This window comes from Eretmochelys imbricata, chromosome 6 (assembly GCF_965152235.1).
Source record: "Eretmochelys imbricata isolate rEreImb1 chromosome 6, rEreImb1.hap1, whole genome shotgun sequence".
NCBI lineage: Eukaryota > Metazoa > Chordata > Testudines > Cheloniidae > Eretmochelys > Eretmochelys imbricata.
Window position 1 is genome coordinate 64,436,669 of NC_135577.1, and position 24,092 is coordinate 64,460,760.

The 24,092-nt window shown below is 43.9% G+C and overlaps 1 protein-coding gene across 3 annotated transcripts in view; it reads right to left on the reverse strand.

The window, feature by feature from the left end:
• The window catches only part of ACTN1 (actinin alpha 1), a 130,627-nt gene that overhangs the window by 33,025 nt on the left and 73,510 nt on the right, over positions 1 to 24,092 (reverse strand). For all 3 annotated transcript variants that reach the window (XM_077818725.1, XM_077818726.1, XM_077818724.1), the window contains exons 4-8: positions 15,410 to 15,496; positions 14,698 to 14,785; positions 11,696 to 11,774; positions 3,450 to 3,531; positions 1,244 to 1,329 (exon numbers count right to left, since the gene is read on the reverse strand). In XM_077818725.1, coding sequence (XP_077674851.1) covers positions 1,244 to 1,329; positions 3,450 to 3,531; positions 11,696 to 11,774; positions 14,698 to 14,785; positions 15,410 to 15,496 — 422 coding nt within the window. The remainder of the gene's footprint in view (positions 1 to 1,243; positions 1,330 to 3,449; positions 3,532 to 11,695; positions 11,775 to 14,697; positions 14,786 to 15,409; positions 15,497 to 24,092) is intronic.

The following is a 24,092-nucleotide window of genomic DNA, read 5'->3' on the forward strand; positions in this document are numbered from 1 at the left end:
TTGAGAGAGATTTATCAGGTCTCACTTAGCAATACTTTCTTTAAGTAACTACATAACGGCAGGCAATTGCTTGGCAAAATACAGCAAGGACACATCTGTCCAACCTCCACCATGGGGGAGGAAAGGGAGGAAAGAAAAAGGGAAAAGCGGGTGTCTCAGATGCAATATGTGATCCCCTCTATTTTGAGAGCCACAGCACTAGAGGGTATGTCAGATAAACTCTTCAAAGGCAAGCTGAAGCTGGGCTGAGTTCACTGTGTAAAAGGAATAGGTGTTATGCTGAACTCTGCAACGAGAGTGGCAGCTTAGTATTTGGGATATCCCTCCAGTGGCTCAGTTAGTCTAAGAAATACTTCCACAGATGCCCAAGGAGTAAGGGAAGAGAATCAGGATTGATGCATCAGCAGTTGATTTAATGGGTCTAGTGAAGACCTGCTAAACTGCCCGCAGATCGCTCTCCTGTCGACTCCTGTACTCCATCGGATCGAGAAGAGTACGGGGAGTTGACAGGAGTGCGTCTCCCATCAACATCGTGTAGTGTGGACCTGATGGTAAGTAGATCTAAGCTACATCGATTTAAGTTACATTACTCACGTACCTAAAATTGCATAGCTTAGATCGAATTTCCCCTGTAGTGTAGGCCAGGCCTTAGAGACCCTATAGCTCAGGTGTGGTGAATGTGTATAAGGGCAAGTGAATGTGTTAGCTTTGCCACTCTGTGCTCTTTCTGAAACTTCCTGCCCAGCCACATTCCCCACCCTCGCCAAAAAGTGGATTCATCAGAAATAAACTCCAGTGGTGGTATGCTGTAGTGTCTGAACATAAGGGAACCACAGCAACTGCACAGCAAGTTCGGTGGCCTACCGGGAAAGCACTGCAACACTGTGTTAAAGATTTAGGTTTGATTTCCAATGCTAGTCTTACTGGTGTGACAGGAGCTGGTGCCAAGTAGCTCAGCTAGTCGAGAGGGAATCTTGATGGCAGAGCTCCCAGTACCACAGGATTAATGTGCACTCGGCAGTCCTGTGGCTTTATTGTACACTGACTGTAGGGATATGCTCTCCCAATCCCTGCCCCCCAAATTCTTATGTTTGGGACACCACTTTGAACCAACAGCCAACTCTACCAAAAAATAATATAAAGATGCCCGTAGCTAGAGAGGAGAGAGAGAAAGAAAAAAGGTTTGGACATTAGCAACAGGACCAGGTGCGCTGTGTGGAGGGAGCTTGGAATCCTGCGATACCTTCTGGGCTCCTGAGAAGGCGTGGTAGAAGCTAGAAACATAGGTCATGATGGCTTTCTCGTCAGGGCGGGCAGTTCCAACAATGTCTGTCAAAAAAAACCTGAAGTTAAGAGCATATCGACTGATGGGAGAAGAGCAAGGGAGGAGAGCCAGAACGGTCCAGGACACCTGGTGTGGGGCATGTACATGTCACAGGAAAGTCCTACTCTGCACACTCTTTATGCAGGACTCCCTGACCCTCTCCAGCAACCCTTCCCTCATCAACAAAACTCCCAAGAGGAGGTGTAATCTAGCCCCTGGAAAACCTAATGGGATCACAGTATGTTTCATGTTGGAACATTTCATCCCTCTCTAGATGGATCCAGCCAAGGCAGAGCTGTCAGTTGAATTGGTAGGATGAACCCAGCAAAGCACCAATAGGCTGTTGTGTTTATAGTTTTAGCATAATTCAACTCCTCCGTCCCCTAAAAGTTCTTGAGGTGAGTTTTTTCCTCCCCCTCATATGGATGGTCTGATTTTCAAAAGGTGCCAAGTGTTCCAAGTCCCATTACTGTCGGTGGGAACTCAACACCTCTTAAGATCAGGCCATCGGTATTTACACTGCAGAGGTACACACATTTGTTCTATTCCTTTAGGAAGGAGAGCTGCTCTGACAAAGCAGGAGAAATCCTGCATGGCCTTAACCATCTGTTTCTATCATTCCCAAAACTAGACCCAGTTATTTCTGGGGTAGATTTCTTTGGGAGCACCTGGGGGAGACATCTAATAAAATCTATCCCAGAAACATGGCAATTCCTTGGGATCACAACAATGAGGAGCGGGCAAGGGCAGGAGGAAGCATGACTGGTTACTGAGGCTGGGAACCCTGCATCAAAAAAGTGTGCACAGTAAATTGCTAGTTGTCCAAACGTTGGTTAACCAGTTTTAATTGTGTGTATCCCCACCACAGAGATATGTTATTTTACACAGGTCTTCACTTCCCAAACCAAGCCTGAAACATAGCCTCCCTCTTCAGAGTCAGCTGGCCTTGGGCAAATACCCACTGTACAAATGAAGACCTGGCCAGCAGACTGAAGTGCAAATGAGAGAGTTGGAGCCTTCCAAACGGGACCCTTCATGTTTCTAAAAGGTAATCCCTGCTGCCCCAAATGCCTTCAGATAACCAGTTACTTTCTATAAGAGGCACTTCTGAAAAAGTGGATCCATCCCTTTGCTTCCAGAACTGATCAGTGCTGTATTCTCATGCCTAATATGACTGAGCAATTCAGAGGGAAGCAGTTTACAGTACCAGACATGGTAAAAGAGTGGGTTGGAGAAATCTAGAGAAAACTGGCAGAGTTGTTCCTGCCAAATTCGTTCTCCACACCCTCCTCTAATCCTCAACAAATGGCTTCATTTAAATGGCAGCAACCAACTACACCAAAAAAGGCTCCAGGATACAAATCCTCGATCGAAGGAAGAGTATGTCCTGCACTGGACTGTCTCTTGAACCACTAAATCTAGATCTTGAAAGGATATGGGGAAACCAAGATCTTAGGTAAATTTTAGATTCATGGCAAGAGAATGGAAACCTTTACAAATGGCAGTAATGACAGTGCAGGCTTCTGACTACAGAGATGACAAATTAGTATTAGGTACAAGCAAACTCTTGTAATCAGGAGTCTGGCTTGTGGAAACTGAAGACTAGATCCAACCCAAATTGGAGCCTTTACTGTAACTAATAGGGAGCTATGGGCCAGAGATGGGATGCCAACATGTATCAAGCACAGTACGATGGGGACAATGATACCATGACAATATTTAGGAAATAACTGAAGTTGGTCTGTTTTGATATTTTCTCCCATTCATTATATGTAGGGCCACCACATAATGTGGTGTTGGTTCACAAATCAGTTTGGTATCCAGTATGGAGCACCACCCCAGTCAGATAGATATATCCAAGTATTACGTGTCTCTGCCCACTGTATCAGCCCCAGATTAAAAACTACTGAGCAGACATGGGAGAATGAGGGGCACAGGAGGAAGAGAGAAATAGAACAAGAGATTCATTTTTCTGTTGTAACCTTTATTCTATTTGTTTGGGGTGTGGGGATGGAGGGGGCATTCAAGATTAGGAAGATCTGGAATAATACATGTCCAACTAGAAGAGGCGGGGAATATCTTGGGAAAAACCAAAATCAAAAACAAAAACTGGATTCTACTTTACCTTCTGCATCCAACATCTTGGGGATGTCCAGATACTTCTCAGCCACGTCGAAGGCTGTGTTTAGGTTAGTAAGAGGATCATCCTAGGAAAGGAAGAGCCAGAGTGTTAGCATCAAAATGCAGCAAGAGAAACAATATTTCTCTGAAACCAGAGAGCATCATTGTTTGGTTTGCTTCAGATAACTAAGTTGGACTGACAGAAATACATATATGATGCAGCAGGCACCATAGCAGATTAAATAAATGGGTTCATTTTAAAAGCAGTGCCTGGGGACTCAGCCACGTGACTGATGGCATTAACAGGAATCACAAGTGTATGCATTTGATTGGCTAGGAGTCAACTTTGCAAACAGATTTAACAAAAGAATCTAAAGGGTGTGGGGATTCCTAGCTTTTAAGGCCAGAAGAGACCATTATGATCATCTAGCCTGACCTCCTGCCGGTCATAGAATTCCACTCAATAGCTCAGAGATGGGCAAACTATGGCCCACAGGCCACATCCAGCCCAAGGGACTGTCCTGCCCAGCCCACAGCTCCCGGCCAGGGAGGCTAGCCCCCAGCCCCTCCCCCGCTGTCCCCTCTCCCCTGCAACCTCAGCTCGCTGTGCTGCCAGCGCTCTGGACAGTGGGCTGCAAGCTCCTGCCAGGCAGCGCTGCTCTAGACTGTGTGGCAGTGTGGCTGGCTCTGGCTGGGTGGCGCAGCTGCCAGTCGTGGTGCTCTGAGCGGCATGGTAAGGGGGCAGGGAGTCCCGGGGGGCAGTCAGGGGACAGGGAGCAGGGGAGATTGGATGGGGCTGAGGATAGGGGTCGTGGCAGTTAGGGGACGGGGAGGGGATTGGAGTGGGAGGTCCTGGGAGGGGGCAGTCAGGAGACAAGGAGCAGAGGGGTTGGATGGGTCAGGGGTTCTGAGGGGGACAGTCAGGGTGCGGGAAGTGGGAGGGGGTGGGGGCCAGGCTGTTTGGGGAGGCACAGCCTTCCCTAGCCGGGCCTCCATACAGTTTTGGAACCCCAATGTGGCCCTCAGACCAAAAAGCTTGCCCACTCCTGCATCAAGCCCATAGCTTCCGCTTGATTTACAGCAGGGGTTCTCATACTGGGGGCCGTGACCGCTTAGGAGGTCATGAGGTTATTACGTGGGGATCATGAGCTGTCAGCTGCCACCCCAAACCCTGCTTTGCCTCCAGCATTTATAATAGTGTTAACTATTAAAAAAAGTTTTTTTAATTTATAAGGGGCAAGGGGGTGTCACACTCGGAGGCATATTCTGTGAAAGGGGTCACCAGTACAAATGTTTGAGAACCACCGAGGTAGAGCATATATTTTAGAAAGACACTCAATCTTGATATAAAGATGCAACAATAGGAAAAGTTATGCATATCTCACAGCCTAATTAAAAGATTTAATTTGCCCTACTATAGATGCAATGTCATATTGATAGTAACAATGGTATTTTACATTTAAACAGCATTTATCCCCAAAAAATTTCAAAATGCTTCACCAACTATTTACATCTAGCAACACTATGATGGCAGCTACCTCTGGGCTTGAGTACGGTTACCAGCCAGTGTACAGTTCATTGCACACAGTTGAGTGGGAGGAAAAGGCAGTTTCCCAGGACACCCAGAACAAATCTTTACTCTACAAGATCTTTTTTTTCGTTTTTTTTTTTTTTTTTTTTTTTTTTTTTTAAGTAAAGGTCCTGTCTTTTGTATGTGTATTAAACCTCCATCCAAGGTATTCCCACTTACCAGACACTACCTGGCCCTTGAAAACATATAGCATATTTTAATTAATTTCTATTATACCTATTACCAGGGCAGAAATGCACTTCAGTTACAGAGCTTAAAAGGTAGTCAGTCAAATCCTAAAGAAAGTAAGCGTGCCTTGACCATACCATGAAGATAACTAGACTCTAAAGGACCAAACAAGGGATTAGCATTCCAAAGGCAGGAGTCATCAGAAAAAAAAGCCCTGAGAAATCATTAAGTGTTCAAACATAGATACCAACTATCTAATGCCTCCCAACCAGTCTGAGAACTCTCGGACTACAGATTATTCAGCTTTGCATCAAACAGCTATGGAAATGAGATTTAGTCTTATTCTGTGAAAATATTGCAATAGCCACACAATCATGGTGGTTATGCTCCCAAAAATCATTCCGTTTGTGTGAAATAAGCTGCCAAAGAGACTAAATAACATGTATACCATCAACTTTTATGTTGTTGGCACTGGAACCAGTAGCTTCTATTGGTGGACAGTCTACATGGCAGTTGGTAGTGTTTAACTAGTGTTTAACACTAACAGGTTTTCAGGATAGTGTGAAGACTCTCTCTCTCAGCACATTCTCATCAATATAAGAGTGGTGTAGCCCTGATCCTCCCCAGTGCTAGGAGATGAAGAAATTCCATACAGTTTATCCTTCATATTTGGCTTTTCTGTGCCCCTTAACTCCCAAACTTAAGGCTTGGTGCAGTTGCTTATTGCAGTGACCTAGGAGATGCAGCTTCAAGTGAAATTGGATTAACAAGCCACCTCTCTTGGACCAAGCAAAGCAGGAGGGTGTAAGCTAAATGTGCTTGGATAGAAGCAATTATGAAAGAAAAAGAGCCTGGTCTCGCACCTGTGGGCCCTTTGCAGCACTGGTCATTGTGCAGTCCCCACACTAAAGTCTTATCTAGGTTAGAACATTGAAACATCTACGGTTTTCAGAAACAATTCCCCCTAAACCAATATGTGTAATATTTTGGCACCATGTAGCAATTTTTTGTTTCTTTGCGTAGGTATAACCTGTAGGCACTAACTCTGTGCCTTAGAAAATAAGTAGATTTATAGATTCCAAGGCCAGAAGGGGCCATAGTGTGCATCTAGTCTGACTCCTGTATAGCACAGGCCAGAGAACTTCCCCAAAATAGTTCCTAGAGCAGAGCTTTTAGAGAAATGCATCCAATCTTGATTTTAAAATTGCCAGTATCAAGAATCAATCATGATCCTTGGTAAATTCATCCAATGGTTAATTACTCTCACTGTTAAAAATTTAGGATTTATTTCCAGTCTGAATTTGTCTAGCTTCAACTTGCAGCCATTGGACTGTTATACCTTTCTCTGCTAGATCGTACTCAAAGTCACCCCTTAACCGTCTCTTGTTAAACTTAACAGATTGAGCTCCTTGAGTCTATCACTATAAGGCAAGTTTTCTAATCCTTTAATCATTCTCATGGCTCTTCTCTAAGCCCTGTCCAACTTTTCAAAGTCTTTCTTGAATTGTGGACCTCAGAACTGGACACAGTATTCTAGCAGTGGTGGTACCAGTGCCAAATATAGGGAAAAATAACCTCTCTACTTGTACTCAAGATTCCCCTATTTATCATCCAAAGGTTACATCAGCCCTTTGGGCCACAGTGACGCACTGTGAATTCATGTTCAGCTCACTGTGCGTCTCCTACCCCAAAAATCTTTTTCGGTCACTGCTTTTAGGATCGAATCCTCCATCATGTAACTATGGCCTACACTGTTTGTTTCTAGATGTATACGTTTTCATTTAGTTGTATTAAAACATGTATTGTTTGCTTGTTCCCCCATCTTACTAAGCAGTCTAGATCACTCTGTATTACTGACTGACCCCCAGTTTGTGTGTCATCTGCAAACTTTATCAGTGAAACGGACACATACAGAGACACCGGCAAAAATACTCTGTTGGCAATACAGTCAACATCTAAAAAGGAGTGCATCACAATTAACAATAAGCACTTCAAGCTCTAACTCCTACACATTCAGATAGACAGAGCCAAGAAGGCCATCTGTAATAGCACCATCTGGAGAGTCCCAGTACTGTTACAGTACTGAACACAGTCTAAGTATCAGTGTAGACCAAACCAAAATGCGTTCAGTGGCATTTCAAAAAGTATGACGACCTGGTAGAACATGGTACTACTGGTCACTTTTTCTATGCTGGTTTTAAAATGCCTTGTCTACATTTGCAGATAATGATTTTCAACACCAGATGAGGAGGAGCAAGGGAGGCCAGTTGCAGTTCTGTTTTTTGTTGCACTGGTTTTTGTTGCAGACAACCATTGCCAGCAATAGGTCATTTTCTAGTGTTGCTAGACTACAGAGATGCAATCTGTGCATTTCCCTGGTATGTCCTGCTGCTATAAGTTAGAGAGATATTTTTCTAACATCTCCAATTCCTTCTAGGGCCGTGCACCCCAAAGAACACACAAGACTGATGTTTAAAGGGGTATGGCCCAGCAGAAGCACTTTGATACCGATTTGCCTCAGATAAGCTTTAAAGTAGATGAGGGAAGAAGAGAGGAACAGCTCGCTAGAGTCTGTCTGAGCCAACATTAAGGAAAGCTGTATTTTACTTGTTTAAAGATTCCACTATTTAAGCTGTGATCGTTGGTAAACCTGGCCAGCTATCTTGTGCACTCTGCTTTTGCTGACTGGAGACATTCATGTTAGATTCTCCCACAGCTTCCACCTTCCCCCACCACCCCACAACCCTGACTCACACACTCAGAGATGTCTCTCCTCCTCCAGTAAGCTTGAAGTCCCCATATCACAAGATGTTACCATGGTAATTATTGCAATGTCACCAATACAAAAATTCCTCTATCAACCAGCAATCTGGAAGGAGTTGGAGGGGGGTGGGAGTGGAGAGACAGAGCACTTACTGTATCTGTCAGAGCAGCAGAAACTGAAAAAAATCCAATTAGTATGACTTATGTTTTCAGGAGTTGTCTTAAACAAATTAGGAAGCATCCAATATGGCAATATGAATCTTATACTGGCCAAGTTTATGGACTGATTATAGTACTGGAGGAGTGATTATGCCATCATTCAATCTTCATGCTGAATGAAGAGATCAGAAATGTGGTTTGCGATTGGGCTAAAGATAGGGGAGAGATGGGGGAAGGGAAAACCCAACTCCTGACAAACTGCTCCCTGTCAGCATGCCAAGAGAATTCACCCCAACATCTTCCTTACCGTTAACCAGAGCCATGAAGAGCAATCACTTGTCCAAAACAAGTAGCTGCAATATCAAGTAGTTGCTGCCATCCAAGCCTATTAAGGCTCAGATGTGTTCCAGAACTGCTGAGCCCTTTTGCAGCTTTTAGTGATGCAGCTCAATAGGACATCAGGTGTGAACATTTCATTGAAGAGATGTCAGTTTTTCCTGCTGCCTCTTAAACCCATTATAATACTAGTCTGAGCTTCACTGAAAGAGCACAATCCCCATCTTATCTCAAAGATTCCTTTATGTGGACAATTGTCTCTCCCTTCAGCTGTATCTGTCCAGAACATGCCCAATTCCCTTCATTTTATCTACAAAGATAAACTGTGTCTTTTACTCTGCTACCCAGCTGCTCTCCTCCTCCTTACTGATCCAAAAGCTCTATCCCAGGGGTGGCCAACCTGGGGCTCCGGAGCCGCGTGCGGCTCTTCAGAAGTGAATCTGCGGCTCCTTGTACAGGCACCGACTGCGGGGCTGGAGCTACAGGCGCCAACTTTCCAGTGTGCCGGGGGGGCTCACTGCTCAAGCCCTGACTCTGCCACAGGCCCTGCCCCCACGCCACCCCTTCCCGCCCCCTCCCCTGAGCCTGCCGTGCCCTCGCTCCTCCCTCTCCCCCCAGAGCCTCCTGCACACCATGAACCAGCTGATTGGAAGGTGAGGGGAAGGAGGGGGAGGTGCTGATCAGTGGGGCTGCTGGTGGGTAGGAGGCTCTAGGAATGGGGGGGTGAAGCTGATGGGGGGCTGTTGATGTATTACTGTGGCTCTTTGGCAACGTATGTTGGTAAATTCTGGCTCTTTCTCAGGCTCAGGTTGGCCACCCCGCTCTAGCGGGAATGAAGCAGAACCAGGGGAAAGGCTCCAAACTCTGGTAGGAAACAGCAGTCTCCAGGGGGCAGGTGGAGAAAATTAAGTGAGCTGAACTGAAGAGACAAAAGGCAAGGATCTGAGGAGGGAGAAATGGCTTTGCCGAGACTAGGATTTAAAAAGAGCCATGTTAGCAACATCCTAGATCAGTGGTCTCCAAATTTTTTGGCTCGCACACCCCCAGGGTGAAGACCGGAAGACCTGCCGCAGATGCGCCACCGGCAGAAGATGACCAGAAGACCTGGGGGAAGCAAAAAAAAAAAAAAAACCCCGCCAGAACGGGGACAAACCATGCATCGGTCGGGACGCGGGACAAAGAACTACAAATTTTTATCGGGACGTCTGGTCACCCTACGAACACCAGCCGTGGACGGGCAGAGCTGCCGCCAAAGAATAAAAGCAGCAGAGTGCTGTCCGGCGGCACTTCTGCTGCCGCGCACTCCCTGGGATCATCTTGTGCACCCCAGTTTGGAGACCACTGTCCTAGATGACATGTTGTAAAAGTGTAGCGTGGAGAAGGCCCCCTGTGGTCTTCAACATGAGCTAAACTGGTAGAGTTAGAGCTAGGCCACCTGCTACACTCTTCCTAGGCTTTAGCTCAACCAGTTTAGCGTGTGTTAAAGACAGTGTCCCTCAGCCAACCCCTTTGCTGTAGACAACATGCTAACAAGACACCTTTAACTTCTAGTCTAGGCAAAGCCAAAACGAGCAAGGGGAAGAGGCAGAGGAACAACAGTGGTGAGAAAAGTGCACAGGGAAGGGAAAACAACCATGAGAAAGAGGACAAGAAGCAGTAGAAAAGGTCTGATGAGTTTCTCTCATTAGAAGGTTTCTTTTTAACCTTCTTCAAGAAGGGCAGGAGACAGGGGAAGAGCAGGGGTTGTCAATCTCTCCTCAGACCAAATTCTTGCCCTCCATCTGGACAGGACAACCACTCGTTTTCATTCTGAAAAGCTGTCAGGCTACGTGAGCAGCTAAACTTCCTTTCCCTTTCCTCACAGCAGGGTGATTTGGCTTTGGCTTTTGTTTCTAGTAGGGGAACTCAGTGGTTTCCCTGCTAGATTTTTCATTTTCAAAGACCCCTTGTTTAGCTGCCTTATTTTTCCAAAAGGGGAAAAAAAAAATGAAAACGTGGTTGACTTTAACCTGTTTTCTTTTGTTGCTGCTGTTTGTATAAACAGATGGGGTCCACCTCCACTGTTTATTCATCAAGTGCTGATCCCAAGACGGTAAAACCGATAGAAAATAAAATTGACTGCTCTGCAAGACAGTGAACACCTCGGAAGTTATTGATTGTATGGAGTATTAGGCATTGTGCACTTAGCATCTCACACAGACAGCTGATTTAATTAACTCTTTTGCACTCTACTTATTTGCATACTGGTCCCATCCACTTGCCGCCACCATTACAAGAACTGAGATCCATTAACGATGGGGTTCTATGCTTATGATCCCAATGATTTCTATATTTAACATGCTCAGTTTCCAAGTATCACAAATTCTTGCCCTCAGTGACACTTGACACTCATTTCCTTCAACGAGTAGGCACAGGCATAAATACTTGGAACTTAGTACACTGTTCTGTTGACAATGCAGAAGTAGGCATAGAATCCAGCTCATGCTTTCATACTGTGCTGGCTCAGGAGAGCTAACAGGTATACAAAGCAATAAACACTCTCATCACCAAGTCATCCGATCTGCCTCAAATACACCAGGGAGCTGATCTTTTGAGCAGGAAGATCCCATTTTAATAGAATTGTTTTTCAAAGTAGAATCAAACTTTCCTATAAACACTTTTCAATTGCTTAATGCGCCAATCCAAGTGCTAGGAAGAGCCCAACACTACAGCAGAGATGACTAACCACACTAGGGAGGCAGCGCATTACGAGATTTCAAGTGATGGCAAAGAATGCACATATGCCTTTCTCACTCTAGTTCTGTGAAAAGGAACCTCATAGCCAGGTAACCTGCCCCATCCTTTTTGCTCCAGACCTAACATTGACTTGACTGGCTAGTTCATGTAATTTGCACACAAGGTTAGCATAAAAGAATTGGCATCACTGAGTTAACAGATTTTGCCACATTGGACCTCGGCACACGTGATCCATACTTCCTACAGACCACACCCTCCTCTTATCTGCCAATAAATCATTGTGAAAACAGGGAATGGCAGTAGGCAATTCATAAAGTTTTTTTCAGTGAGGCTGAATTTATTGATCTCTCCCCTCTTTCCTCCCCTAGGCAAGATATTTTCAGCTTCAGTGGCAAGTTTAAGTTTTCCTCCTGGTTTGTCAAGCTAGCTCAAGTCTCTCTTAATTTCAACAAATCCAGGGTCTCTGCTCCTTAACTTAAATCAAATTAAGCTAGTACCTTTCGCAGCTTCCCATAGTCGATGAGCTCTGGGCGATGTCTGTGAATCAAAGCACAGAAGCCAAGGCCATCCTTCCAGCTGCGAAAGAGATGGAAGAGAGCACAATTAACAGCGTTCAGTCAGGAAGACACATGGGGGGGTGGGGGGGGCATGACAGATGGGGACAAGATTCTGGGAGTCTAGATCTTTACCCTTGGGCTCATTAGCTTATAGCAATTTCTGTAAGTACTCAACTGTGGACAAGGCTCTCCTCTGCTTTAGACCCCCACCCTGCTCTCACTGACTTGGTGTAGGACCAGGTTCTTAGTGCAGCCGCCTCCCTAATGCCAATTCTCACTCACCACAGAACTTTCATTGTTAAATAGAGTGCCCAGGCACTCAAGGGCAGAAACAGAGCTTAGGGATGAAAAAAGTCTTGATATGCAAACCAAAGATCTTCTAGGAGAGGATAGATCAAGAATGAGGAGGAGCAATTGCTATTGGCTATGATCAGCTCTATATTTGACCTCCCTCATCTCTCCCCTCCCTCCCCAGTCCTCAGCATAGAATCCAAAGCTGGTAGGAGAAGGGAGGACAAAAAATAGACCAAAATCAGGGTGGATAAAAATGGATTTTTTATTCTATTATTTAAATTATAAAAAAGTCTTAAAAAATAAACCCATTTAAAATGAAATCTCAATTTAATACAAAATATGTTAAGGCCTAAATTTATTATAATCTCTTAAAATATTTAAATAAAAAATAAATATGCTGAATCCATGAGTCTATCAGAGAAACTTTAGGTAAAGACTGCTTTTCTATATAAGGAAAGAATCCGGCGGAAAATATACAACATTTGAGGTCAAGCTTTGTAAATATGGCACAATAGCTCACGTACTATATTAAGGGCTTGATCCTGTGGGGGACCCTGGGGCTGTGCTACTAGGTGCAAGAGACCGGCAAAGTCATCACAGGCGTTGGGACCCGGCCTCTGACTCCAGGAGATACCATCATCTACCTCAGAGGTGGGCAAACTATGGCCCGTGGGACCCTCTTGCCCAGCCCCTGTTCTCCTGGCCCGGGAGGTTAGCCCCCCGCACCTCCCTCGCAGCCTCAGCGCACTGTGCTGCCTGCGCAACGCTCTGGTGCTCTAGGCACTGATGCTCCAGGCAGCGCGATAAAGAGGCGGGGGGGGAGGGGGGGTGGATAGAGGGCAGGGGAGTTGGGGGTTGTGGTCAGGGGGCAGGGCAGTCAGAGGGTAGAGAACAGGGGGGTTGGATGGGGCAGGGGTCCCGGGGGGAGAGTAGGAAGGAGGAGGGTTTGGATGGGGCTGCAGGGGACAGGGAGAAGAGGTGGTTGGATGAGGCAGGGGTCCTGGGGAGCAAGTCAGGAATTAGGGGGAGTGGGGGGGGTTGGATGGGGCAGTAGGGGTGGGACGTCCGGGGGTGGTCAGGGGACAGGGACAGGTTGATGGGGCAGGAGTCCCCAGGGAGCCATCAGGGGGTGGTGGGGGGGGGGGGGGCGGTCAGATAGTAGGCAGGGGCTGGGCCATGCCTGGCTATTTGGGTAGACACAGCCTCCCCTAACCAGCCCTCCATACAATTTTGGAAACCTGACGTGGCCCTCAGGCCAAAAAGTTTGCCCGCCCCGATCTACCTCATTGGGATCACCCACTGAGCCCATCTGGGTGGTCTCATACTCCTATTTTATAGCTTTTCCCTTCCTGAGCTCTGATTGGCTCAGTTCTCAAAATTATGTATATTCTTATGACTCCACCCATCATTCACCATTTTCTAACATGCTAAAAACGTACAATTAATATGAATCTGAAAATATTTATGCTGTATAATTGCTTAAATAAATGTATACCAATAGTGTACCCTACTACATAGCAAAAAGAAGTACCCAATCTAGTGTGAAGGCTCTATTTTAGCTGTAAATCAAACACATTTTAATGGTTATATCAACCAATGAGAATTCATCTTTCTTTAAAAAATAAAACTGAAGTACAAATGGAAAAGTTAATTAATACTGATTATTTAAATGAAGGCTTCACACTTGATGATTTAAATCAATCTACCCTGATCGGTGTAATGTCAGATTAATACAAAAGATTACCTATATTTTGCCTGTGGAGAGGGATGGGCTTTTATTTAGTAGAACTCAAAAGGTGGAGGAAAAGGAAAAAAACAAAAATAAACAAAACTGGCAATCCTAGTCAATTTGTCCTCCTCCCCCGTCCAACTATGACAGGATCATTCCACACCGTTATGCTTTTTGTAAGGATTTGTTTAACGTTAACTTTATACCATCACCCCCACTAGCAGGGTCCCCCCATGGTGATACTTGCATAGCTTAACAGATCCCAAACTTAGACCCCGTCTATACTAGAAAAGGTTTGCTGAGGTAGCTCTACTGGGACAGGCAAAAAAGTGCTTTTGCAGGTATAGCTTAAACAGGCTCTCCAAGCAAAGTGTGCTGTAATAGCAAAATCACTCTTATACCAGTATAGCTTCGTCTACGTGAGTGCTTTTACCTGTACAGAAATATTGTTTAAAAAAACAAACCAAAAAACAAACCAAAAAAATCACCTCCCTAACCAACATTACTATACAGATACAAGTTTCTAATATAGACGTGACCTTAGGAAATTTCTCCCAAAAATGTTTGTAGCTTCACTCGGGAAGTACTATTTCATAAGCAGCCTACAAACACCAATAGAGTCGTCAGTGGGCTTAATGCTCCAAAGTATTTGACAAAGGCAGCATTTGTAGTTAGAGAAAGGGACTGGGAGGCAGGGAAACTGGGTCCTGTTGTGGGGTTTGCCACTGATTTGCTGTGGAACATTGGGCAAATCAGTAGGTGCTACTTTTCTCCTACAGAATATCAGAACAACAACTAGTCTCAGAACTTCTTTGAGAGGTTAGTTACACCAGATGCTGAATAGTGTCAAAAGCCCTATGAACATACGAGGATCAGAAAGCCAAATACTATTTAAAAAAAACAAAACAACCAACTTTACCTGATATGGAAATTCTGGATGTTCACATTTTTGTAGGGAGCTGTCTTCCTCTGACACCATAACAAAAGCCCTTCCTTAGCAGATGTCTCTAGAGAGAAAGCAAAAGAGACACAGATTAACCTATTTTTTCCTGGAATTTTCTGATCCCTTGCATAGGCTGTAGAACAGTGTTTCCAATTCATTCTGACCCAGTGTCTTTGTTCGAACCAGCAGTGAGGCATACCTCTGTTTCTCATTTAACCTCCTTCTTCTAGGATGAATCTCTTATGCAGGTTTCTGATTTCTTACCATTATTTCTCTCAGGGTAGGTCTACCTGGCATTTTGGAGCTAGCTGTCTAGCACGGGTCGATATTTCCATGCAATACCATAGATCAGCCAGCAGGAAATGTCCTAGAGTCCAAGATCCACTGCACATTGCCAGGTTTAACCTTTCCCCTTTCCTTCCCGACTCCTCTGAAATACACTCCAAGGAGCAGCATACGAAGACTCCCAGGATATCCATATCAAGCCATGAACTGGCCAGCAAGGATGGTCAGAGTTCAGGGCAGGTTGGATCTCAGGGCCCCATTGTGTCATCCAGGGTATGTCCTCTGCTGATTCAGTTACCCCTGAAACTGGATCTCCTTTGCGGCAAGGCACACAGCTATTTGTTCCCCAACCAAAGCCACCTTCACTCATTCTTGAACAGCAGATGGAGGCTCTGAGATTTACCTTCCACAGAGATATCCTGAATGGCAAAGCGAAGGATGATGGTCCAGATCATTCCAAGTGTCATTTTAACATTTCCATCCACAATTTCTGCAGGAAAAAAACAAAATCATTATGTCGTGTGTGCAAACCCCAGTGGAAGCCTGACCAAGGAAACACAGGGAGCTTTATCTTTTACAGATCTAAGAGCTGGACTTCCATCTGATGAATGTTTCCAGCAGGGTAAGGTTCTCAAGTTAAATTTATACAGCCCGGCAGGCTCTCCACAAACTCCATTGATATATCTCAATCCTACTACGGAGCTTTTAAGTAGAAGCTGACAATACAACAGCTTATCTACATGGGAAAGTTATATTGGTATCTGGTAAGGAGTGCATTCAAACCACTATAGCTATACTGGTGTAACTTCCCAAGTGGACACTCTTATTTCAGTATAAGAATGCCTTTTTCTGGTTTCGCTTATGTCATTTAGAGCTTGGTCTATGCTACAAAGTTTTGCCAGCACAACAATGGTGACGAGGAGTCTGGTCCAAAAATCCCCCTTGCTGACATAGCTATGCCAGCAAAAGCCACAGCGTAAATTGAACTATGTCGACAGGGAAGTGCCTCTGTCAGCACAGCTAATGTCATTTGAGGAGCTGGCTTAGCTAAGCTAGCAGAACTACGCTTCTGGCCAACATATACATTGCATCTCCACTAAGGGGGTCTGCTAGCATAGCTATAATGGCCAGGGCTCTGCAGAGTAAACAAGCCTTTAGAATCTGTTTAAGCTAAACTGAAAAAGTGTATCTTAAAAGTTACTCATATCCCAGAACAAGAGTGTCCACGCAGAGGAGTTATACACCTGATACAACTACAGCAGTTTAAAATACCAGTATAATTATACCAGTGTATGTGGTGAATCTTTACCGTGTAACTAAACCCTAAGAGCTAGTGTTGTGCACAAATACCCACCAAGATTATAAATGAAACATGGCTAGTTCCTGGGTAAGTGCAGGTCTTCAGACTGCATCTATGTAGGGCTACTTTCAGATATATAATTGCCAAAAACCATCAGCAGCATGTCACCATCAAAGTGCATACACCTTGGCTGCAGATGCAGCAAAAGGCACATGTTATACTCCACTCAAGCAGAATATTAACTTAAGATGTGAAGCAGATTGTACTTTATTGCTCACTGGACCCTTTTGCAATGCAAATCGGCAAGTGATCAACAACTCATGGGCTTTAGAAACAGACCCCATGCATGCATGAGACATAATCCGTTTAGAATTTGGGATAAAGTTCTGGAGAGTAGCAGCTGGTTCAGAAAGGGTTTGCAATTGCTTGTGGATTAGTGCCAAGTAATACAAATGACGTACCACATAGCTGTTTCTAATGCTCTGACCCTTGATAGGGAAAAAGATTCCACACCATTTAAGAGGAAAACATTGTCAACGTTTTTAAAAAGCCACTTTAGGATACCTAGCCTCTGGCACTAGCACTAGAGATTACAAAACTGAAAGAATCACATATAATGTATGCCACCAACTATTTTTGGACAGTGAAACTAAACTAGTCAGTTTCTCCTTTTTGTTCTACTGCTATTTCCTGCATTGCATGGGAAATGTTTGAGACGCAATCAACTTTAAAATGACTAGAAATGTCTTCTAATTTAAGGTTTCAGAGTGGTAGCCGTGTTGGTCTGTATCAGCAAAAACAATGAGGAGTCCTTATGGTACCTTAGAGACTAATAAATGTATTTGGGCTAGAACCCACTTCATCTGCCCACGAAAGCTTATGCCCAAATAAATTTGTTAGTCTCTAAGGTACGACAAGGACTCCTCGTTGTTTTTTCTAATTTAAGACGTCTAAAGAAAAGGGTTGGATAAACCTATTGTTTTGGGCCTAAGCCTAACAAAAGAGCTGGCAGAGTTAGTCTTTGCCCCGTGCAAACCCCTTGTGTAGCTGTCTCACAGTGGTGCAAGCGAGGCTCGCATTGGTTGCGGCTGCTAACCCTCCTGATTTTATTGTGAGACCCACAATACTTGGCTTTTCTCTCGTAGCCAGCTACTGGAGTCATGGGATTGCATGGGAATCTTGGCTTTCATTTTAAAGAAAGAAAAAAAAAAGTAAGCCCATGCGGTTGCAGATAAAAGTTGGAAAGCATGATCTTTAAAGGTTCCAAAACCAGAAGGCAAATAAAAAGAACCCCAAATCTATTATTTTGGAAGGCTCATGATTTCAAACCAATCTTGTGATTTTTGAATGCATGAGATTGGCAATTCTGCTGTTATGACAATCCCTTGTACTTTACTCATGGATGCAATCCCTATTTTGCAATGGAGAAGCAGGTCTACAATAAGGGTTTGTACTGATAGAGATTTCCCAATTTTTGACAAATCCTAAAACAGATATGCTGTCACATTCCCCTCCACCCCTCTTCCCCACACATCTCCCCACTCACAATACATTAATGGACTATGGTGCCAATCTAGGATGGAATCTTTCTAGTAGTAGACTCTCACTGCCCAGGAAAAATATGCATAGAACTTTGTTATAGCACAAAAGAGCATGACCATGTGTTGTATTTACACTCCAGACCAGTTTCCACAAGCAAGTTTGCTCATTGCTAGATTTCCTTGCAAATTAAATTCCTGCAGGATTGTTTTAGTTGGTTGGTTGGGGTTGGTTTTTTTTTTTTGGGGGGGGGGGGTGCAGGGGGAAGAGAGAGAAGGAACATAAGAATGGCCATACTGGGACAGATCAATGGTCCAACTAGCCCAGTATCCTGTCTTCCGACAGTGGCCAATGACAAACGCTTCAAAGGGCATGAACAGAAAAAGGCAGTCATCAAGTAATCCATCCCGTCATTCAGTCCCAGCATCTGGCAGTCAGAGGCCTAGGAACACCCGGAACATGGGGATAGCATCCCTGACCATCCTGGCTAATAGCCATTGATGGACCTATCCTCCATGAACTTATCTAATTCTATTTTGAACCCAGTTATACTTTTGGCCTTCACAACATCCCCTGGCAATGAATTCTGCAGACTGACTGTCCGTTGTGTGAAGAATTATTTCCTTTTGTTTGTATTAATTTTATTGGGTGACCCCTGGTTCTTGTGTTATATGAAGGAATAAATAACACTGCCTTATTCACTTCTCCACACCATTCAGGGTGTTATAGACCTCTATCATTACCCCCCCACCCCCACCTCCGTCATCTTTTATTGGCCTGTAATTGTCAGGATCACCTCTAGCATCACATTAATTATCCTCCAGTCATCTAGTAAAGAAGCTTATTTAAGTGATAGGTTACATACCACAGTTATTAGTTCTGCAATTTCACATTTGAGTTCCTTCAGAACACTCGGGTGAATACCATCTGGTCCTGGTGACTTATTACTGTTTAATTTATCAATTTGTTCCAAAGCCTCCTCTATTGACACCTCACTTGGGACAGTTCCTCAGATTTGTCATCTAAAAAGAATGTCTCAGGTTTGGGAATTGCCCTCACATCCTCTCAGTGAAGACCAATACAAAGAATTCATTTAGCTTCTCCGCAATGGCCTTATCGTCCTTGACTGCTTCTTTAGCACCTCAATTGTCCAGCAGCCCCACCGATTGGTTGGCTGGCTTCCTGCTTCTGATTTACTTAAATAATTTTTTGCTGTTTGAAATTTTTCAGTCTTTTGTTAGTTGCTCTTCAAATTCTTTTTTGACCTGCCTAATTATACTGTTACACTTCACTTGCCAGAGTTTAGGCCCCTTTCTATTTTCCTCAGTAGGATTTGACTTCCAGTTTTTAAAGGATGCCTTTTTGCCTGTAACTGCTTCTTTTACTTTGTTGTTTAGCCATGGCAGCTTATTTTTGGTCTTCTTGCTATTCTTTTTAATGTGGGATATACATTTAAATTTGAGCCTCTATTGTGGCGTTTTAAAAAAATTTCCAAGCAGTTTAGAGGCATTTCACTCTTGTAACTGTTCCTTTTAATTTCCATTTAACTAGCTTCTTCATTTTTGTGTAGTTCCCCTTTTTGAAGTTAAGTGCTACTGTGGTGGGCTTCTTTGTTATCCGCCCCCTCCAAGGATGTTTAATTTAATTATAGTATAGTCACTATGACCAAGCAGCTTAGCCATATTCACCTCTTGGACCAGATCCCGTGCTCCACTTAGGACTAAATCAAGAAAGCCCTCTCCTCTTGTGGGTTCCAGGACTAGCTGCTCCAAAAAGCAGTCATTAGTGGTGTCAAGAAACTTTATCTCAGCATCCCGTCCTGAGGTGACACGTACCCAATCAACATGGGGATAGCTGAAATTCTCCATTATTGCCGATTTTCCATTTTTATAGCCTTTCTAATCTCCCTGAGCATTTCACAATCACCATCAACATCCCCGTCAGCTAGTTGGTAGCATATTACTACTGCTATATTCTTATTATTCAAGCATGGAATTTCCATCTAGAGAGATTTTATGATACAGTTTGATTCATATAAAATTGTTACGATGTTTGACTCTATGCTTTCTTTCACATATAGTGCCACTCTCAGGAAGTGCGGGGAGAGGGGGGAAAAGAATCAAAAATATGATGTGAAATAGTTTACAGCAAGTTTTTCCAGTCATAAGATATTAGTATTTTGAAGAGCTCCAGGACACAGTCAATTTAACACACTTCCCTTTGAGTATTTTTGTACTTTTGTTACAAACGATGTCTACAACCTGAGATGCCTGCAGTTCAGAAAGAATGAAGGAAAATAACACCATTGTGTTCAGTTTGTTTATCTGATACATCTGACAGCATTTTCTGTGGGTTTTTCCAAAACAAGAGGAGAGAAACATTTGGGGAAAAAAAACAACTAAGAGTGTAAAGACCACAGGAGTTGGCAGGAGGACACAGGAGACGGTTTAAGACCTGAAACTCCTGCTAGCTTTTTATTTTAGTTGACTCCAGTTCAACTTATGGCATCTTTTAATCCTGAAAGTGCTTTACAAACACTAACAAATCAATCAAAACCATGAGGTAGGTAATTAATATTACCATTTTAAAGACTTTCTGATACAATTTACATAATTGCTGCTCTGAGCAAAGAGCGGGCAGGCAGACACCCTTCCCTTCTAGAGCCCAAGTACATCCTCCAGCACCTTGGGTACAAATTTGGCCAGCTTACTGAAAGAAGCCAGTGGTCACACCTACTCCAATGAAGCTATCTGATCCTAGCCCATTCACTCTCCTACAGCTTTCAGAGTGGTAGCCGTGTTAGTCTGTATCAGCAAAAACAACAAGGAGTGCTTGTGGCACCTTAGAGACTAACAGGAGATCTCTCTCTATCAAGCATTCTTAAAACTGCAATACCCACCTACTGAAGTGAAGAAACAGACTGACAGAGCCAGAAGAGTACCCAGAAGTCACCTACTACAGGACAGGCCCAACAAAGAAAGTAACAGAACGCCACTAGCCATCACCTTCAGACCCCAACTAAAACCTCTCCAGTGCACCAAGGATCTACAACCTATCCTGAAGGACGATCCCTCACTCTCACAGATCTTGGGAGACAGACCAGTCCTCGCTTACAGACAGCCCCCTAACCTGAAGCAAATACTCCCCAGCAGCCACACACCACACAACAAAAACACTAACCCAGGAACCTATCCTTGCAACAAAGCCCGTTGCCAACTCTGTCCACATATCTATTCAAGGGACACCATCATAGGACCTAATCACATCAGCCACACCATCAGGGACTTGTTCACCTGCACATCTACCAATGTGATATATGCGATCATGTGCCAGCAATGCCCCTCTGCCATGTACATTGGTCAAACTGGACCGTCTCTACGCAAAAGAATAAATGGACACAAATCAGACGTCAAGAATGATAACATTCAAAAACCAGTTGGAGAACACTTCAACCACCCTGGACACTCAATTACAGACCTAAAAGTCACAATTCTTCAACAAAAAAACTTCAAAAACAGACTCCAATGAGAAACTGCAGAACTGGAATTAATTTGCAAACTGGACACCATTAAATTAGGCTTGAATAAAGACTGGAAGTGTTTACATTACACAAACTAAAAACTCTTTCCCCATGCTTATTTTTCCCCTACAGTTACTCACACCTTCTTGTCAACTGTTTGAAACGGGCCATCCTGATTATCACTACAAAAGTTTTTTTTTCTCCTGCTGATAATAGCCCACCTTAAGTGATTAGTCTCATTAAAGTTGGTATGGCAACCCCCATTTTTTCCATGTTCTCTGTATAAGATATATAGATATATTCCTACTGTATTTTCCACTGCATGCATCTAATGAAGTGGGTGTTGGCTTATGCCCAAATAAATTTGTTAAGTCTCTAAGGTGCCACAAGTACTCCTTGTTCTCTCTCCTACAGCTGTGTTCCTAGTGCCCAGGGTACGCTGCAAGTTCATTCCACTATAGGATTCATGTGGTGCCCTTGGACTATCGCTGTTTCTAACATAAGGGAGCAAAGCTCACAGTGCAGCATGGAGTTGCTGGTTCCACACTACAAAGAGAGAATCTTTGACACCATAGAAGTGACAAAGGAGTTAAATGTAATCATTCAGAGCAACCTCACACTTGTTTAATTAAAGGCTCTGGATGTTTGCTCCCCATCAGCCCAGCTAACACGGAACAGTTTGAGAGCAGTTTCTGTGGGACATTATAAAAAGAAAAGGAGTACTTGTGGCACCTTAGAGACTAACCAATTTATTTGAGCATGAGCTTTCGTGAGCTACAGCTCACTTCGCTCATGCTCAAATAAATTGGTTAGTCTCTAAGGTGCCACAAGTACTCCTTTTCTTTTTGCAAAGACAGACTAACACGGCTGTTACTCTGAAACCTGTGGGACATTATAGGGCTCATGATCAGATCAGAGAGTGCTTCCTGCTGTGTAACCAATTGCCTGATTAGGCTTTGTAATGCTTTTCTGAGGTGTGAGCGCTATAAGAATTATTTGCGCACTTCCGCTAGTAACACCAAGCGGCTGTTCTAAACCGTAACCGCAAGTGCATGTTATTAATGTGATTTAAACTGATCTATACCCATATTGAATGTGAGACTAAAACAGATGAGGCATTGCTGCTAATGGCAGGAAATGTTTTGCACCAGTAAATGCACTTCCATTTGACCCCCATTATTACACCATGCACTCTTAACAAGATATGCAAAAATTACAGCACCTCCATCCATTTATTTGGCAGCCAATTAAAGGCTGACAAATAGTCACTCTTCAGGAATAAGACTGGCTGGCTCTGGAGATCTGGAGTTTGAAATGCCATTACCCTTTTCATATGCATAATCCAGGAATCCTGACCCTCTGGATAACATAGGTACCATGCTCTCTTCTTCTCTCCTAACTTCAGTGGTAAGAAGCAGGGTCAAAATAATTAATTTTCCCTCCTAGCCATTTATACGAGTCACCTGCCAGAACACAGCCACTGCAAAAGCAGTTTGCTGCTGTCTGGATAATTGGCAGGATAGGATATGATACAATTAGGAAGTTAAATAGACACCACTCTGACGAGTGTCCATCAACATGCCAGCATTGATCAAAATGAGGCACATTAAAAGGCAATGAGCCCTGAGGTCACTCCCACGTTTTATTAATCTTAACAGGACAAATAAAAAATATAGAACAGCCTTCAAGCAGAGGCCTATAGGAGGCACACTACTACTGATGGACTGGGACAGATCAATTCCGAGGACAGACCATTGGGCATCAGCCATGTGGGTATGCATGCCACACAGTCCTTTCACATGCTCACCCAGTTCCCCAACTGCGGCGGGCAGGAGGTGGAGATAAAGATAACCTGTTTTGTAAATGCTGAAGTGCAGAGGTCTCCTTGCTTTCTCTTTCCGCTGCTCATGAACTGACACAAACCCTTACTCCGCTTTCTGTCTGCAGGTCTGTGCTGTCCAGGATTTAAGCAGACATCTTGCTCAGATGGCACCTTTTATATTGTTGCATTCCTTGAGCAGGATTTTCATCTCTCTTACACTGATTTAAATCAGGAGTAATTCCACTGAAGCCAGAGTTACACTGGGTTACACAAAAGAAGAATCAAGCCTCGCATGTTTAAGAAATGGATTGTTTTCTGTCTACACTGGAGATGCAAGTACAGTAATGCAAGTAGTGAGGAGTTAAAGTTGGCCCTCTTGAATTTGACTGAATCCTGATATCATACCCAATGTGGAATCTATTACATCAAAGAAAGACCTCTGCAGAATGAGATTTTTAATATCAAATAAAGAAACATTTGGAAGTCACTCCTGGCTACAACACCCTTGACCCAGATTTTTACAGCTGTCTTGTACTGCGAGTGCCCCAATCAGACAGCCTCCAATTAAGTCATTTTTAAAGGTTAATAGTGATGCTTGAGGTTACCAGTTGAAGATAGTTGTAAAAGCTGTGGTTAGGTTTCACTGGTTATTCCTTTTGCTTACAATGCATTTCATTCAACTTCGACAAGGAAAAGCAGCCAGCTCTGTTACTGTTTATAAAGAAGTCAATTTCATTTTCTGGTTCATGTGCACCAACACAATGCTTTGTTTGGCTTGTAAATACCAGAGAATATTTGTTGGAATGTAAGAAAAATATCATGGAAAATATTACCATTGGCCTTGTGTCTGATAAAACCAAGACTGCCCCCCTGCCCCCTCCCCCCTGCCGATTCCCACCCCCCAG